The following is a 16,780-nucleotide window of genomic DNA, read 5'->3' as shown; positions in this document are numbered from 1 at the left end:
TTCCATCTCACTACTTCAGCAGCTGGCCTCTGTTTGGTGCAGAAGGAGCAAACTGCATGACTGAAGTCACAACCTTTCCCTGCCTCTGTGACAAAAATGACACATTGTTCTAGTGGCAGCAGAGGGTCTCTTTCAGCACTTGCACCTCACTGCACTTCCCATGGAGGACAGCTAGAGGCTGCCCTTCTTAAAAAAGCAGAATACAGTTTTTTTTCTGAAGAGCTTTTATTTTGTCTTATATGTGCACAGCAACACCCAACCTCCTTTATGGCCCTAAACCCAGATAACTCCAGCTGCACCCCAAATATCCCACAGTTAATCCTTACAGGCCATAAATATAATGAATAGGGTCCTTTGCCCTCTAGCAATTAAGAACATTTGCAGGGATGAAAGTTTCTGGATTATCTGTTGGAGCTTGCCTTTTCTGGGCACTTCAAATACTTTTCGCTTACTAATAACAGAAAAGCAGGAATTTGGGATGGCATTGTGTGAAAAAAACCCTCCTTCTTTAAGACATACAATTTGGATAAAATGAAGTGTACTCAGAATACAAAGGAGTGCTGATGTTTACTGTGCTACTGAGCACTTTTTATCAGATAAAAACTCCATTATCTCCAGACTGCCAAAGGTGAGTTACTCCCAGGTTCACTCAAGGATGGCATTGCCAGTGCTTGTGGAATTCTCATAGTATCTGACCATTCTTTCTAACTAACTAAACCATTCACCAAGGTTTAAGGAATTATATCATCTTTGGTCAAAATCAAAGAATAAATGAATTATCATCTTATTACAAACAGAAGCTGGAAAAACGTGACACTCAAGAATCTGAAAACCACAGATTAGGTGAGGAGCTTGAAAAATTTGCTGCTACAACTTTTGTTCATGGTTGTAAAATTATTTGCATGTTTTTCAGGCTTTTGAATGCTTAGGGACATTGGTATGTCAGTGAACCAGTGCCACTGGTTATCTGGCATCACTAATAGGGGGTTTTTTAGAGGGATGGAACACCTGTCCTATGAGGAAAGGCTGGGAGAACTGGGAATGTTCAGCCTGGAGGAGGCTCTGCAGTGACTTTATTACAGATCGAAGGGACGGTACAAGGCAGCAGCAAAGGGACTTTTTACAATGGCCTGGAGTGACAGGAAAAGGGGTGATGGCTTTAAACTGAAAGGCCCTGGCACAGGGTGCCCAGAGCAGCAGTGCCTGCCCCATCCCTGGCAGTGCCCAAGGCCAGGCTGGACAGGGCTTGGAGCACCCTGGGCTAGTGGAAGGTGTCCCTGCCCTTGGCAGGGGGTGGAATTAAATCTTTAATCTCTTCCAACCCAGAACATTTTGTGGTCCCTGGAGAGGTAACTGATGTGACCAGTTTTAATCAAAATGGCTTGAGAGCTGTGTGAAGAGCTTCAGAGCCAGTGGTGCCCAGCCAGCAGTGGGGATGGGCCCCCCACACCCACAAATCCGTCAGGCTTCCCTCGGGGATGCTGCAGCTCCTGGGATTGACTCGCAGTGAGGGGGATTGTGGTCAGTGAGGGGTGCCAGGGGCTCACTGCGCCCCTGTCACCTTTAAAATGAGAAATTTGGCTGTGTATTCATTTGCACAGGGTGAGGAAAACGTGTGGGATGGGGATGGAGCTGTCAGCTGCTTTGTTCTCTGCTCTCCGCTCCTCACCTGAGGTGGCCTTGGCACACCTGGCAGCCTTAGGCCTCGCCCTCGGCATGAATGTCCCAGCAAAGCTATGAAACTCTGACTTGGGCAGGTTGGTGTTCAGAAGTGAAGTGAGCCTTAATGTATTACTGTTTTTTCTTTTAAATAGCATGAGTTTTCAGCTATGGGGTGATCTGGTTTCCTACCTACTCCAGGTAGTAAAAGCCACAGCTGCTCCAAAAAGAATGATTCTTGGCCAGGTCTTTTTTTTAGAAACTGGTGCATAGGGCAACTCAAACCATTGAGACAAAATGACACTCAGCCAATAAACCCCTGAATCTTTCCCTGGCTTCTTACCAGGCTCTTTTCTGAGACAGCTCCATTTCTTAACCTGCAAAAAAATTTCTCTGCAGGTTTTTTCAGTGAGCTGTATCCACCAGCTCAGGGGTGGGTTGATTGCCATGAATGCAGAGAGGTCTCGGAATGTAGAAGTGGAAGAGCAAGTCTTTTGGGGGGTAAGTATTCTTTAAGGCAGGCTCAGCTGTGCCTTGCATTATATATTATGTCTAAGAGACTTCTGTGCTGATGGGCTGCCTGTCTCCTAAACCAATTGTCTTGGACTGGTTTTGCCTTAGGTGAGCTCAGAGCCTTTTCCCCTATGCCTGCTGGTGCAGTGGTATTCACAGTGCCAGAGATGTCCTGGAGCTCACTTGGAGATTTGCTCTCTGCTGAACTCTGGGTTTTGGGCAGATTGTGCTCTAAGCTGAGAATCAGATTCAGCTTGCACAGCTGTCCCAGAAGCACTGGCTTTTCAACCAGACATGTAATATAAGCATCTAGCAAGCAGACAGCTGCTCTGGGGAGTTGTGACAATCTCAGGCTGTGAGTTAGGGACCAGCATCTCTGTAGATGTGTGTTCAGTGCTTACAGCATCCCAGCTCTGTGCTGGAGAAGACAGGGGCATGCTGTGCCCTGATTTAGTACTCACTAAGCTCCCTGGGTAGAGGACATGAGCCCAGAGGCCAGGAAAGACCTGTGGCATAGAAAAAAAAACTAAACAGGTGGAAAATCAGGGACAGGACTGCAAGCAGGGGCAGAGTGCATGCCAAAACAGGGGTAGAGCCTTTGTAGCTCTTTAAAAGCTGGCAGGGCTGCAGAGCTGCTAAAGCAGCCACCAGCTGATGCAGAGTCCTGGGAACAAAGCTGGAGATAATTGTGGAGGTCGGAGATGAGGTAAACTCCAGCTTACAGACTGCTGAACTGACAAAGAAGAGGTAACAGCATTTAACCTGGCAAGGAACCCAAGAGACATGGTGTAAAATGAGTCTAACTCCTGCAGGCAGCCAGCAGGTAGGAAAACTCCACGGGTGTAAGGGGAGGGTGTGTCTCGAGGGGAGGACTCAGGGGCTGGACTCGAATCAGGTGGTGAACTCAAAGTGTCCTCCCTGTTAGAGTTGGCTCAGGGTGGTGCTGACTTTACAACTCTCCAATGTCAACTGTTCCTGAGGTGGATACTGAATGCTGTGGTTCAGGAGCTCAAAATCATCTTTTACCTTCTTCTGAGAGAAGAAAAAGAAAGAGCTGTGGCCCCAAAACAGTCAAGACCTTTCTCAGGTCAGTGTTAAATTCTTACCTCTCCAAGCAGCTGCTTCTCAAGCCCTGAGGATTTCACTGAGCCAATTTAATGCTGGTGGTCAGACAGTTTAAACCCATTAGCTCCCAGCTATCTGAATAATTTTCTCCTGGGATACCAGCACACGAGCAGACTGCTCTAACCAGAACTGCAGAGCCTGCCACGGGACCTGGACCTTTGCTGACTGCTGTGGCCTGTGTGGTGAGCACTCAGGGGCTGAAGAAAATGCCACTGGCAAGATCCCTGTCCATGACATCTCTGAATGGGCTTCTGCAGTGTGAGGATGAAGACCTGCCCGTGGAGGATTTGTTGCTCTTTGAAATTTCTTGGGAAGTTACCAACAAAGGTTTGTACCACACTTGGGGGTTAGTATTGCTGTTTTCTCAGGAGTGGAGGGAGAGGGTGAAGTGCTGGAGAAGAAAGGCATTCACAGGGAGGTTGGAGAGAGCTGTAGAGCTGCTGGATTGCAAGAAGTGCAGGTGTGTAATGGTGCATGCTGAGTGTGGGCTGCATCTGCCTGAACTTGTGTAGGATGGGCAGAGCCAGGATATCTCTGTGTCTTTTTGTGTTCCACCACCAGGGAGAGGGGGTTTGAACACCTAAGTGATAAGTCCGAGCGTGCAGATATATAAATTGCTTTGTGCATCCTTAGGTTTTGCCTTCCATGCAAATTCACTTGGGCATGTCATGCATGGAAATGAGCTGTACAACAGAGATCAGATGCACAGCAATTCAGCAGTGCCCCCTCAGCCTTCTAGAGCAGTGTGGAGAAGAGGCCAAGCCTGGAAGGGGTATAAACAAATAGAGCTGTGTTACAGCCACTGAACAAAGCCCCGGAGTCAATGACCAGCAGGCTTTGTGTGCCAGCTGAAACTCTTCTGGACTGCTCTTTGCAAACACAAATTTGTGTTTGCAAAGAGCAGGTGGTGCCAGACAGGGGCTTCATTTGTTCATTGGTTGCTGCTGGTCAGGCAAAGGGCATGCTGCTTGTTAGGCAAAAATCCTCCTGCTTCCATTTCTAATTCATTCATCAAACTGTCCCCTTTCAGGTACATGTAGTTCTGCAAGCTTCCATTTTCACTGCAAAAGTGAGTTAGTATGAGTAAATGATTGACCTCATCTGTGTTGCTGTCCTGGTAGATAATTGGAGATTAATCAGGAGAGAGGCTCTGTAAACTGTTAAGAATTTAACTTTAAAGAGGAAATATGTGTGAGAGGAACAGGCAGTGCTGGGGTTTATGCTCATGGGGAAACCGGAATTACTGTTTTGTGATAATTTCTGCTGTTTTACATTGCTCTTTTTAGGGTGATGAGCCCTATTAATACCCAGAGGCGAGACAGAGTAGATTTGGCAGTTTGAATCCCTGTAGGTTTATTTTTCAGTAGCTTCAGCCAAACTTTTAGAGTAATTTATTAAGGCCACAACTTGGAGCATGCAGCATTCATTTTTGTAGTGTGTGTGATAAGTAAGGCTCTGGCAAGCAGATGGCAGCAGAAATCTAGGAAATTCAGGAGTTCTCATTAACTTCTCTGAACTCCACAGCATACATATTTTCTGAATCATCTGGACCCAGTGGTTGTAGTTATCACACAAGATATTTAAGAGAAGATAACCCAATTAGATTTTCCCAGAGCATGTACAAAACATAGAGAAACATTAATCATCCACAGAGCTCTGGCTGACTTCACTGGAGCCAAATCAGCTGACACAGCTAAAATTTACTATTCACACATTTTATGAGAGAATAAATACTAATAAAGTCAAATTTATTCAGTGTGTTTAAAAATAAGGTTCCTTTGCTTACACCACTTTCCAAGCCCACACATTCAGACAGGGCTGAAGGAACATGGCATGGAAAACAATTTCTTCATTAGAATCTGATGTTGTGCAAAGTTTCTATTAACCAAGCTTGACTATAAACCTTTGTGCAAAACCCCTTTTATAATCCCTTTTCAGCCTATTTTTCTGGTAAATTCTTCATACTGAGGGTTTGGGGGTTTTTTTCTATATCTTCCAGGCAGCTGAATGTCTAAGTCACGTGGTGAGAACTGTTCCCTGGTGACCTAACTTTTGTAAATGGTTCTGGGAAAATGTTAGGGCACTGTGAGAGATGTGAGAGAGAGCAGACAGCAAAACACAGGGAGAGTCATCACAGAAGATTTATAAGTTTAGGAAATAATAGTGGAAGCTTGCAGAACTACACCTACCTTGTACTGTATATTTCCTAGCTCTTTTAGCAGGAGAAATTGTTTATTTGATGAAATAAGCTGACCACACAGAGATTTAGTTCTGCTGCATGTTTGAAGTGTTTGTGCTGCTGCATATGTTCCTAACACAGAGGGCAAGATAAACATTAGCTGGACTTATTGCCTGATAAGCTAATTTTAAGCATTTAATATGAAGGTTTCTTTCTTCTTTTCTGGTAATGCAAAGGCATGTCAGAGGAGCTCAACTTGAAGTTGGTTTGCATTTCTGAGGTGTTGTAAAGCTGCTGCTGCCCACAGGAGCGAGTACCAGTCTTTGTGTTAATTTTGGTGTATCACCAGGTGCTTGGGTACATTTCCTCCTTGGCTAGTGCTGCTTCTTAGTAATCCCTCCATTTCTTTTGTGGCACTGGCAATCAGGCTGAATTGTCCTCTTTCCTGTGAGGAAGGTGATAGCAGAGCTCACAGGTGGATATCCATCCCTACACCCTGTAAGCAATGACCTTTGCAGGTGCTGAGCTGAGCATCTTCAGAGCCAGGGATGGCGAGGGGCTCCTAAAAATTGGAGAATACCTGATTGTGTAGAGGGGGAGCAAGCATTCCATGGCTTTTCCCTGATGGTGCTGGTTGTTACTGAGGCATGAGGTGCAGCTGTAGGGAAGAACCAGATGGTTGTATGAACTCAGGGCTCAGAGATCTACAAGTATCCATCATTTCCAGAGTCTCATCTCTTCTTTGTCAGCAGCTGGAACAGGGAAGTTGTCTCTCCTTTTGTTTTAAGAATGGATAATTTAATACATGCTCTAACAAGGCAGTTTCTACTTCTCCATGTTTCCTTTTTGCATTTGCTGTCCTGGCTGCAGCCTGTGCTAAGTTACAACCTCTGGAGACACAGAAAATATTGGCCTTTCAGTTACTGCTCTCACTATTCTCTGTCCTGGAGCAAGCAAAGATAAGGTAGCTGAAGGAGAAAATGGGAAATATAAAGGGCTCATCTGCCAGTGTTACTCTCTCCCTCACCCTTCCCCCAAGTCACATGAGAGGGAATTTGCCACCTAAACCACAGTATTGAAATCCTCTGGCATTGAAAGTCTTCTGCCAAAGAAATAAGAAATGTGTAGTTTGTTTTTTGAGATTTCCCTCACTTTAGTTGGCATTTCACTGATGGGCAAAACCCTGTGTGAAGTGAATCTACAGTGTTTCTGTGGCAGGAGGGGAAAAATTCAAGCAGTGAAGGGTCCCAGTCCACTGCAGTGCCACCAATCTGGTGGTAATCATGGGGGAGATCAGCATTTTTAACTCTTCCTTTCTCTCCTGGCCATCGTGCTCTAGTAAAGTGAGGCCTGACCATACAGCTATGGAAAAAAGGACTGGTTTCTTTCCTCCATAGCGTGAAGACCATTAAAAGGTTTAAGTACAGGAGCACAAAAGAAATAGCTACTGAGCTATGAAGATTTTGGACCTGGGTTGAGTTTGTCTGTAGTGGGATTTCTGACACATTGGTTAGAAGGGCTGACAATGTTCAAGATCTGCTCTTTCCTCTATAAAGATGTCTTGAAAATAATTCCAGTGATATTTAGATTAATATGCCTTGCTGTACCACTCACAGCTTTTAGACAGAAAGTAGAAGAATGCTTAAAAATGCTGGGCAAACATCCAGCTTGTGTCATCATTCAGCTGTGAACAGCTTAGCTCAAGAGTCAGTGGTAGATCAATCTCAAATATTTTTATTCCATCCCCATTGGAACGAAGACGGTGCTAAAAACAAAACTTGTTTCAGCTCTCCCTGGAGCAGAGATCTTGGTTCAGTTTCTCTGGTGAAAAACTGGATGTTTGGAAATTAAATCCTGAATCCACTGAAGTCATTAGGGCCAGCATTTTACCTCCTCTGTGTCTTCCCATGATGAAACTTCCTTGGAAGAAGGTGATTACTGTAATTTGTGACACAGCTGAAGTAACACCCTTTTGGGAGTGGGGATGTGCTGGCATAAACTTGGCATAAGCACAGCCTCAGAGCTCTGTGCATTTATAGAGTGGGGTGGAATATCAATGTCAAATCAATTCCAAATGAAATCCTGTGCACTGGGGATGATGCACACAGAAATAGCTTCTCAATTGTGGACATCTGTCATAAGTTTCAATGGTTCAGTATTATTTCAGAATATGTTTGGAATTGTCAGAATTTCAAAGAATGTGGAGTCCTGGCCACAAGCATAGCTCAAAAACCACAGGAAAGATATCTGCTGGCTGAAGATATTGGTTGTTTTTCACCTGACACATTTTACTACTTGATTTTGTTAAAGGTACCTCAACAGACAGAATGATTTGACAGAATCAATCAGATTCCAGTCAAATGTTAGAAACAAGTTCAATCTGAATTTTTATCACACCTGTGCAGATCAAAGACTTATTCTGAGGAGAAGGGTGAAATAATTGATGTGAGAGTGATTGTGGCAGTTTGAATCCCGAGCCTGGGCTCATGCTGCTCCCATGGATCCTGTGCCTCTCGTGGTTCTTAGGAAGCTTTGATGCCTTCAGAGTGGCCTGGTCAGGACGTAGCAAAGAAGCTGCAGAGCCCTGGAATCATCCTGATGCTCTCTCTGTGTGGGAAAGGATCAGTGACAATATCCACTTACCTCTGTCTCACTTCCATAGTTCCCTTCCTATTTCTCTCCCTCATTTTTGGTTTCTGCTGCTCCTTCACTCCATCCGTCTGCAGTGTGGGGTGGGTAGGAGGACAAGCTCTGACTGCTGCTTGGATTTTAAATATACAGAAGAAATAATACAGCAGGACTTGAAACAAGGAAAAAAGAAAACACTGGAGTGATGCAGAACTCCTTTCGATAAATTATAGTAGTGTTAACACAGATAAAAAGGTTTAGAGTTTAAAAATAATTCTGTGGAATTTTCTGAGATATATTTTGGTTTCATCTTCTATTTTTTAGAGAGGTCAGTAAAAAGACATCAAACTTCCCTTAAATTAACATAATCCTTCTTTCCCAAATAACTGAGCTCCCCCTTCTTTGCCGGTTTATTTTTCCCTTAAAAAAAAAAAAAGAGGAAAACCAGAAAGGAGATAAATAGGGGGAAAGATTTTTTTGTTGATTTCCTTTTAAAGTTGATTTAATTTATTGATAGAAAGGTTAAAAGCATGTTTTAAAAAGAAATAATAGAAATATATTTATTTCAAGGATGTTTTCAAATTACTAAAACTTAATATTTTGAATAAAGCATTTTGTTGAACATCAGAAAACTAAATTATTACTGTATCAACATTTTACTGCTAATTCCCCTTGTCTGTGATATTCCAAACAAGTTCTCTTGTTCTGATCTCTACTGACTCTCTATTGGTTTCTCGTTTTGTCATTTCTTGTTTGCTTTAACCCTGATTCAAAGTACAAAATTTCAGAGGCAGCACAGAGAAACTTGCAACATTTTGGTACATCCCTGTTGTTTGGAATGGTTTTCTGTTTATAGTACGACCTAAAACATCGTATTGGACAAGTAAAAGAAGGGTTACCAAATTGTTGAAGCAGTTTGAGAATTCTGTGAGCTGAACATGTAAGCCTCTACTCTGTTACTCAGTAGATATGTAATGTTTTGCTTACTGGCACAGATATTTCCAGGGAATTCAAAGCAACTGAGCATGTAGAAACAGTCTCTTAAAAGATATATAATGTGTTCCTTGAGTTTGCTATGGAGAAGTGTAATTTCAAAAATCAATACATTATTCTAGGCATTGCTCTGTTATTCTGAAGATGTCTTTTTTAAGTTATACCCAACACTTCCTACATACATAGTTTCACTTGCAGTTTCCCTCTGCTGTCAATTAAACCTTATGCACAGACATGCTTTGTGAGTCATATTTCCACAGTAACAGGGAAGACAAAAGCAAGTCTGGGGGCCAGGTAGCACTGCTTTTATCACAGTTACCTTCTGAGGAATTTTAACAATCTGTAAAATGTACTCCTTGAATTTTATCATAGGTACTTTTTATTGCATTTCAGCCAAATCTGTGCCCTGAAATGTTTTAAATGTTGTTTTACCTTGCTGTGCAACAGATTATGGCATACTCTCCTTTCTTTCCCCCATAAGAGGCCTTCTATACATCTTTGTCCCTTTAGGGCACACAGTTTCTTTCTTGTGGAAAGAAACACTCAGATACTGGCTATGTGAAACAAAGATCCAGTTCTACCCAGCCCTTGAGCTGCAGCTTCTTCATTTCTCCTCAAATCCATGGTTGTGGAAAGTCAGCTGTGTTGCCAATCCCAGTGTTGAAGCCCTTGCAGTATGGAAGAGGCTTGTCCATGCTGCTGGGATGGGGGAAAGAGCTTTGCTTCACTCCAGGCATATACAGCTTTATCATGGTATTTAGTGTCTTTCATCTTGCAAGTCATGTTTTCTGTTTTTCCTGGATCACCAGGCTGCTCTGCACTAAAATCTTCCCTCATTCTAAGCTCTGTATCCCTGCCAATTCAAACCCAGCCAGTTTCATGACTAAGATTTCTACCAAGCCTCATAGTTATCCATTTTGGATTGAAGTCCTTTATGCTCCTATGATGAGTTTACAACCCCATAAAAACAGATGTATCATCATAACTATTGCTTTATAGGTTGAATGTTCTGATTTCTCTCATATAATTAAAATGTTATGTTTATCTGAATCTAAGCTATTCAAATAGACTCAGCTTGTGAGCAGAGAAACTTGGAGGGGAAATACAGTGTTATTTATCTGAGATTGCTCTAAATCCCTGTCCAAAGCATAATTTATAGTCATCATATGATGACTATAAATTACTTTCTTAAACTTTCTGGTCCTGCTGAAGGGGAGAATAATAGTCATAGGTATAGGCTTCCTTCTGCAATTCCATGGCTACATGATGGGAAACTCTTGAACTGACAGCTTGATTTAGGAACAGACATCTGCAAGATTCTTGTCTTCTCAGGTCTTGAATTAGTAAAGGTAATAATTTATTGTACTAGTTCTACTTAGCAAGCTGGTAGATTGGAACTGTTGTTGTTGTTGGGGTTTTTTTTTTTTTTGTTTTGTTGTTTTTTTTGTTTGTTTGTCTTTGCAAATACCTAGAATCCTGAGACATAAAAATATTAAGACCAGGGATCCTTCCAGCATTCAAAACAAATGGGACATTTGTAGAGAAGAGGCATTTAAGTGAACAATTTATTTTCTAGGAGTATAATTAAAACTGTAGCTCTGTCATTTGGCTGCTCAGGGCTGCAAGACTTTGCAGAAGGCTTTCTGTGCTTGTCAGGGGATACAGTGTAATTAATCTGGGAACTAATCTCCCAAAGCGCTGAGCAACTTCAGCTACCGTATTGTACATAGCAGTGGCAGATTTTTAAGGAGAATTAGGTAACTTCTCAAGGGTCTTAATTCTGTTGGATGAGGTGCACTGGCACCTCTGGATATCACAATAGCTTTAAAAGGGTGAGCCTAGAGTGCCAGATCTCAGTCCCTGGCAGCTTTCAATGCTGACTCCATAGGTAACTTTGAACTTGCTGCTGGAAGCTGTAGCACCATCTCCTTCCCCAGAGTGCTGCCAAATATTTCCAAAGCTTCAACATTCAGTGGAGGGAAAAAATTTTATGTAGGTGCATCAATCCCTTCTGTAGTGCTTCTTTTGCTCTTTGTACCTGTTGAGCTCCTTCTCTCCCACCTTGCTGGAGTTATGCTCATTGTTTCTGGTGTTAGCAGCTGCTTGGCTTCAGGTTTTCTTTTCCCTTGCCATCCCACCCCCTTGCTGGATTCAAGCATACCTTATTGTTCTTCTGACTTGGTGGTGGTGCAGTATCCACTGTCTGGCGCCCTGGGCACTGTGGCAAAGGGAGGTTTGCCCTGCCAGTGTGTGTGAATTCCAGGGCTGGCTATGGCAAACTTTGAGCAGGAGCAGCTAAGGGACTCTTGCACACCATGTGCAAGACTGGATGGATCTGTATTGACTTGGCAGGGAATGCTGCTGGAGTCTCTTACACTTATGAATGCTACATTTGCTTTTAAAGCAGACAGTGTTTTGGTTAAAAATGCTACAGACATTTATATTTTAAGTGTAGGCTACATTCCCTTCAACTTTAACAACTCTTCCAGGCTGATAATGGAACAAGACTTCTTATGCTTTGAGGATATTGGGTTAAGTCCATTTTTATAGCCAGTAGTCAATGAAATCCATTGGTTCCTCAACTTCTCTTGGTGATTTGTGTCAAACAAGCTCAGTTCTTACCACGTGATGAAAAATAGGTTTGAAAATTACAACTGAGGCAATAAAGCAAAAGCAGAAGGCTGTGCTTGGGATGCAGCAGAATCAAGATCAGACATGGGAGAGTGGAAGTATGAGGCACAGGATTTTAATCCCCCAACTGAACACTGAAGCTCTGATACCATTTAGGAGACTGAACTTCTATTTATTTGATTGAGGCTGGATTTCACTTAAAGCCTACATATGTGAAGGGATTTAACTAGCAGTTTATCTGATCCACAGATGGGTTGGAGCTTAGTACAGAGATCTGTGGCCTGTGCCCCTTTCTAATTTTTTGTTCTTTATCTTCTTTTGCAGTGGGAGGCATTTACACTGTGATCCAGACAAAAGCCAAAACTACAGCAGATGAATGGGGCGAAAATTATTTCCTCATTGGCCCCTATTTTGAGCAGAATGTGAAAACTCAGGTGGAATTCTCTGAACCTCCAAATTCTGCAGTTAAGAAGGCAATGGACACCATGAAAAGCCAAGGGTGTCAGGTAAATCAGATGTGTTGCTGCTTCCCAGGGCAACAAATCTGACTCTGAGGAGATTAAAGTTTGGGTTAATGCTCTTGTCGTTCCACTTGACACAGCAGTCCTAGTCAATGTCACAATGGGAAAGGCTCGGAATCCACTGTTAGAACAGCAGAGTCAATTCATTAAAGGTTATTTTTGAGGAAGAACCAGTTCATCCAATTATGGGTTTTAACAGTCATTTATCTGCAAGGCTGCTTAATTGGATTAATTACTTATTTATCTGGTCTCTAAGTATGGTGAGATTTTAGTACATAAAATATGACCTTACTTTGAGCCCTTACATTTCATTTTTGCATGAGAGTGAGAAGAGTGTTCTATTAGCTCTCATTTTTATTAATGTTGCATAATACTGAGCTGAAAACTAGAAAAGCACTGAGGTGGCAAAGAATCCACTTCCTCACTTCAGTGCAACTAGGTGTCAGTTCCCTGGGAAGAGAGGTTAAACCACGACACCAGAAGTAGATTCAACTCCCTTTCCAACATGATTTTTAACCAGTGTTTTCTGTGTGATCTCATAGCCTTTCTGAGGCTTGGTTTCTCCAACAGTAAAATAGGAATAAACTTCTTCCTATAAAGATTATCTGCTAAAAGAAATAGATTAACTGCTGTGTTGATGGGCAGTTCTTAAGCTGCAAGCAGCTTTGGTTACCTGAAAATGGGTGGAAGGTAACTCATGCTAAATTTGACCTCCTTCCTTGAGGTCCTTATCAGAGATGTAGAACTTGCCTGCACTCTGACTCCGTGTTGAGTCCCCCAGGGATGGCAGTTTGCAGGAGGAAAAATTGTCTGCTCATACTGTGTGCTGAACAAATGTGGATTCTTACTGTTGCTGAGGGGATTGACACACTTCAGTGTAGAAATTCCTGAAGTTCCTGGGTTGCCACCAGCTGTGGCATTGGCAATGCATTGTCTCCCTTTGTAAGAGCAGTTGTGCTGTTCTTAGGATCCAGTGCCCTGTTATGCAGATGTCTTTTGTTGTATGAGTATGTGCCACAGCTTGGGAGGGTGTCTGTTGGGGACACAGACATGATGCTTGAATTGTACAGGCTCGAACTGAAAGGTCCAATCTGCCATTTCTTATCTTTATCAGGTTTTCATAGGTGATTGATTGAGTTTTCCATGCTGCCTCTGTAACACTCCTTTGTCTGGAAAACAGCTTAAGATTTCTGGGGCAGATAGATTACAATGCTTTATGTTTTTCCAGCAATTAAATTTTCCAATTTCATCAGCCACCTCTGCCAGCCCAACATGTGCATGGTGCTGCTGGACTATTCATATACAGCAGCAAATCTGTCCCAGGGATGTCAAATATAGCTTTGATCTCCAATAATGACGCTCTCGTTTCCAGGAGCTGCACTTATCCTATTAACATTTATGTCTGGATTTTGCTTATGCATCACAATGGATGGTTTTAAACCAGGGGACCTAGGAATGCTTCCAAACGTCTCAGGTCAGGTGTGTTTCTTGCCACAACCTGACCGTGTATTTAGATGAAGTCTGGGTTCCCTGCTTTTTAACCTCATTTTCTTGAGTAGCAAATCTGGACAGTCTGAAATAAATACATGAGGAGTGAAAAAGAGCAAACCTGTCTTTGTTATGCCTTGTACTTTTTGTGAAAACAGGCCAAAAGCTTTTATCTTTTTTGTTTTCAAGACCTGACCTCTCTTCAGCTCATTGCAGCATCAGGGCTGGGTTCAACCCCTGAGGTCCCAGCCGTGTTGATGGCAGATTTAATGTGAAATAATTTAACTTTGCAGACTGTAGTGTGGGCCCAGCTGTGTTGGGCAGGCCAGTGCAGGTAGTGAAGTTGTGAATACTCTTAGAAATGTTTAATTATACCAATGGAGACAAAGCAGGAAAGCTGCATTTTAGCCTGATGTGATTTTAGGTATTGAGATACCTTCTGATTGATCCTTCCACTCTTCCAAGTGGAAGTGGAATCCTTCCCCTCTGTGCTGCTTGGGAAGAAGGAAGAAATGTCATGGTAGATACAGGCACCAAGCCTCAGTACTACAAAACCTCTCCCCAGTAATCTAGTGCAAATTGTAAAAGACTGGAGACAAATACGAGCAAAAGAAAAGAATAATTTAAATTAAGACCAGAACTGGCATAGATACTTCAATAAAAAGACCTCATTATTCAAGCAAATGTGGTCTTCCTAAACTTTTTTTTTTTTTCTTTCATGGAAAAGAAGTTACTACTGCAATGAAAATCTAAAATGAAAGAGTTAAAAGTAAAATGTTCCCAAAGATTATATTTTCCTTTGCTTCAGTATTATCCCATGTATTTTGTAAAGAAAACTGCAAGTCCTGGGTTATAGGCCTGTGACTTTGTATGAAATACATCAGAAATTTGATGGATGAAGATCATTGTGCTAACTGGCCTTTACATTCACTTTAACATTTTCTTTCTATCCTTCTTATCCTTGCCTCTTTTCCATAGGTCTTTTTTGGAAGATGGCTGATAGAGGGCAGCCCGTATGTCTTACTCTTTGATATAGGATCAGCAGCTTGGAACCTGGACAAGTGGAAAGGTGGATTTTGGGAGGTCAGCAACATAGGGATCCCTTTTCATGACCGAGAAGCCAACGACGCTGTGATTTTTGGATCATTAACAGCCTGGTTTTTGAAAGAGGTACAGTTTTTAAATCTAGATATTTATAGACCAAAACCACCTTGGGATGTGGTAACTATTCTCCAGTTTGAAAACCAAGATTTTTAGGAAGTCGATCTCAGTGTAGATCAAATTTGTATTTAAAACTGAAATGTTTAGTGGTAATTCAACTATATTTTTCCAGAAGAAGGGCAGTGGGGCTGCCCAGTGTGGCGTCTGAGTGACTGTGCTTGCCAAAACCCTCTGACACTCTAGAAAGTTCTGTTCTGAGGCACTAGAGAGGCACAGGTTTTTCTTGGGCTGAGGATTAGGGCTGATGGAAATCAAGGCCCATGTCCTCTTAAAATTGCACTGTTTTGTCACAAGAAGGAAAGCAAGCATACAGAAGGCTTCACAAAAAAAACCCAAAAAACAACAAAAAAAAACCAACAAAAAAAAAACCAACAAAAAACACCAAAAGAAAAGTTCTCTGGGGCTGGGATGGTGGACAGGACAATGTATGTTTAATGTATTTCTTTCTATTTTCAGCTTTCCTGTCAGTTTGATGACAAGCCCAATATAATTGCCCACTTCCACGAGTGGCAGGCAGGAGTGGGTTTAATCCTGTCTCGATCACAGAAACTTCCTGTCGCCACAATTTTTACTACCCATGCAACTCTGCTTGGGAGATACTTGTGTGCAGCCAGTATTGACTTTTACAACAATCTGGACCAGGTAAGAAACGTTTTTCTTATTCTTCTCTGTTTTATTTAGCTAATCATCTCCTGGCTCCCTTTCTGTTTACTGTGTTAAACCATTTATTGAATTTTCTGTCTTGTGTGATTGCTTATGACTGACCCACAGCTGGTTGTTGATTCCCGAGCATGAGAAATGGTATTTGTAAGATCATGAAGTGTCTAGGCATGAGTGCCTTTGTCTCATCTGACAGGTCTGAAAGCTCTGTGGAAGCTGGAAAAACCTATTCAGCTCTAGACAACATCTGACCCTTCAGGTGCAGCCTCACAACACTCTTAATGTAGCACAGTAGAAAAAATAACCAATAGCCCTCCTCTTGTGAAAAATACCCCAGAACTGCGGTGGATGATGGTTGCTTTGAGTTTTTTTTTTTTTTTTTTTTTTTTTCCCAGCCTGCTTCTTAATTTTTACAAACCATAGTGAGTCCTAAATTCAAGCATTTCAGGTTAGGCCTAATTTGTAACTGGCAAGTGTAGGAAGTATTTTCTGAGTTCAGAAGACTCTATGTGTTTCTTGGAATGTGTTTAAACTGTCTATTGGTTTTGACTTCCACTGTTCTCTTTCCACTCAAAGCAGAGCACAAACCAATGTTTCAAGGACCCAAATGTTTTCAGCACTGCCCTCATCGGGATACTTTGCATGATCTGGGATTTCTTATATGGTCACAGACAAACCCAAATTCAAGAGGTTTTTCCATTCCAGCACTTAGTGAAAGTAGAGGTAGATAAAAGAACCACATTCTTCATGCACTTCCTTGTCAGAAATCAGTGAAGAAAATTACATGGTTGGTAATTTTCAGTTGGATGTTTGAAATTTGGAGCTGTGTCTTCCAAAGACAAGGCCTAAGCAATTGTGTGCTGCTGGCCTGACTCAGAAACATAAAATCATGGAATCATGGAATGGTTTGGGGTTTTTTTTGTAAACATCATCTCGTTCCGACCCCTGCCATGGACAGGGACACCTTTGACTATCCCAGCTTGCTCAGAGCCCCATCCAACCTGTCCTTGGACAATTCCAGGGATCCAGGGGCAGCCACAGCTGCTCTGGGCACCCTGTCCCAGGACCTCAGCGCCCTCACAGGGAAGAATTTCTTCATCATATCCCATCTAAACCTGCTCTCTGTCAGTGTGAAGCCATTCTCCCTTGTCCTCTCACTCCA

At 42.4% G+C, this 16,780-nt stretch overlaps 1 protein-coding gene across 2 annotated transcripts in view; it reads left to right on the top strand.

Moving 5' to 3' along the window:
- Positions 1-3,094: 3,094 nt before the first annotated feature.
- The window catches only part of GYS2 (glycogen synthase 2), a 43,426-nt gene continuing 29,740 nt past the window's right edge, over positions 3,095-16,780 (top strand). For both annotated transcript variants that reach the window (XM_021539178.2, XM_021539179.2), the window contains exons 1-4: positions 3,095-3,624; positions 12,053-12,234; positions 14,716-14,907; positions 15,415-15,600. In XM_021539178.2, coding sequence (XP_021394853.2) covers positions 3,504-3,624; positions 12,053-12,234; positions 14,716-14,907; positions 15,415-15,600 — 681 coding nt within the window. In that variant the 5' untranslated portion in view covers positions 3,095-3,503. The remainder of the gene's footprint in view (positions 3,625-12,052; positions 12,235-14,715; positions 14,908-15,414; positions 15,601-16,780) is intronic.

The sequence above is a fragment of the Lonchura striata genome, chromosome 5, assembly GCF_046129695.1.
Source record: "Lonchura striata isolate bLonStr1 chromosome 5, bLonStr1.mat, whole genome shotgun sequence".
Taxonomy (NCBI): domain Eukaryota; kingdom Metazoa; phylum Chordata; class Aves; order Passeriformes; family Estrildidae; genus Lonchura; species Lonchura striata.
Note: the sequence above shows the minus strand (reverse complement) of the source record. Positions and strands in the feature narration are given on the sequence as shown.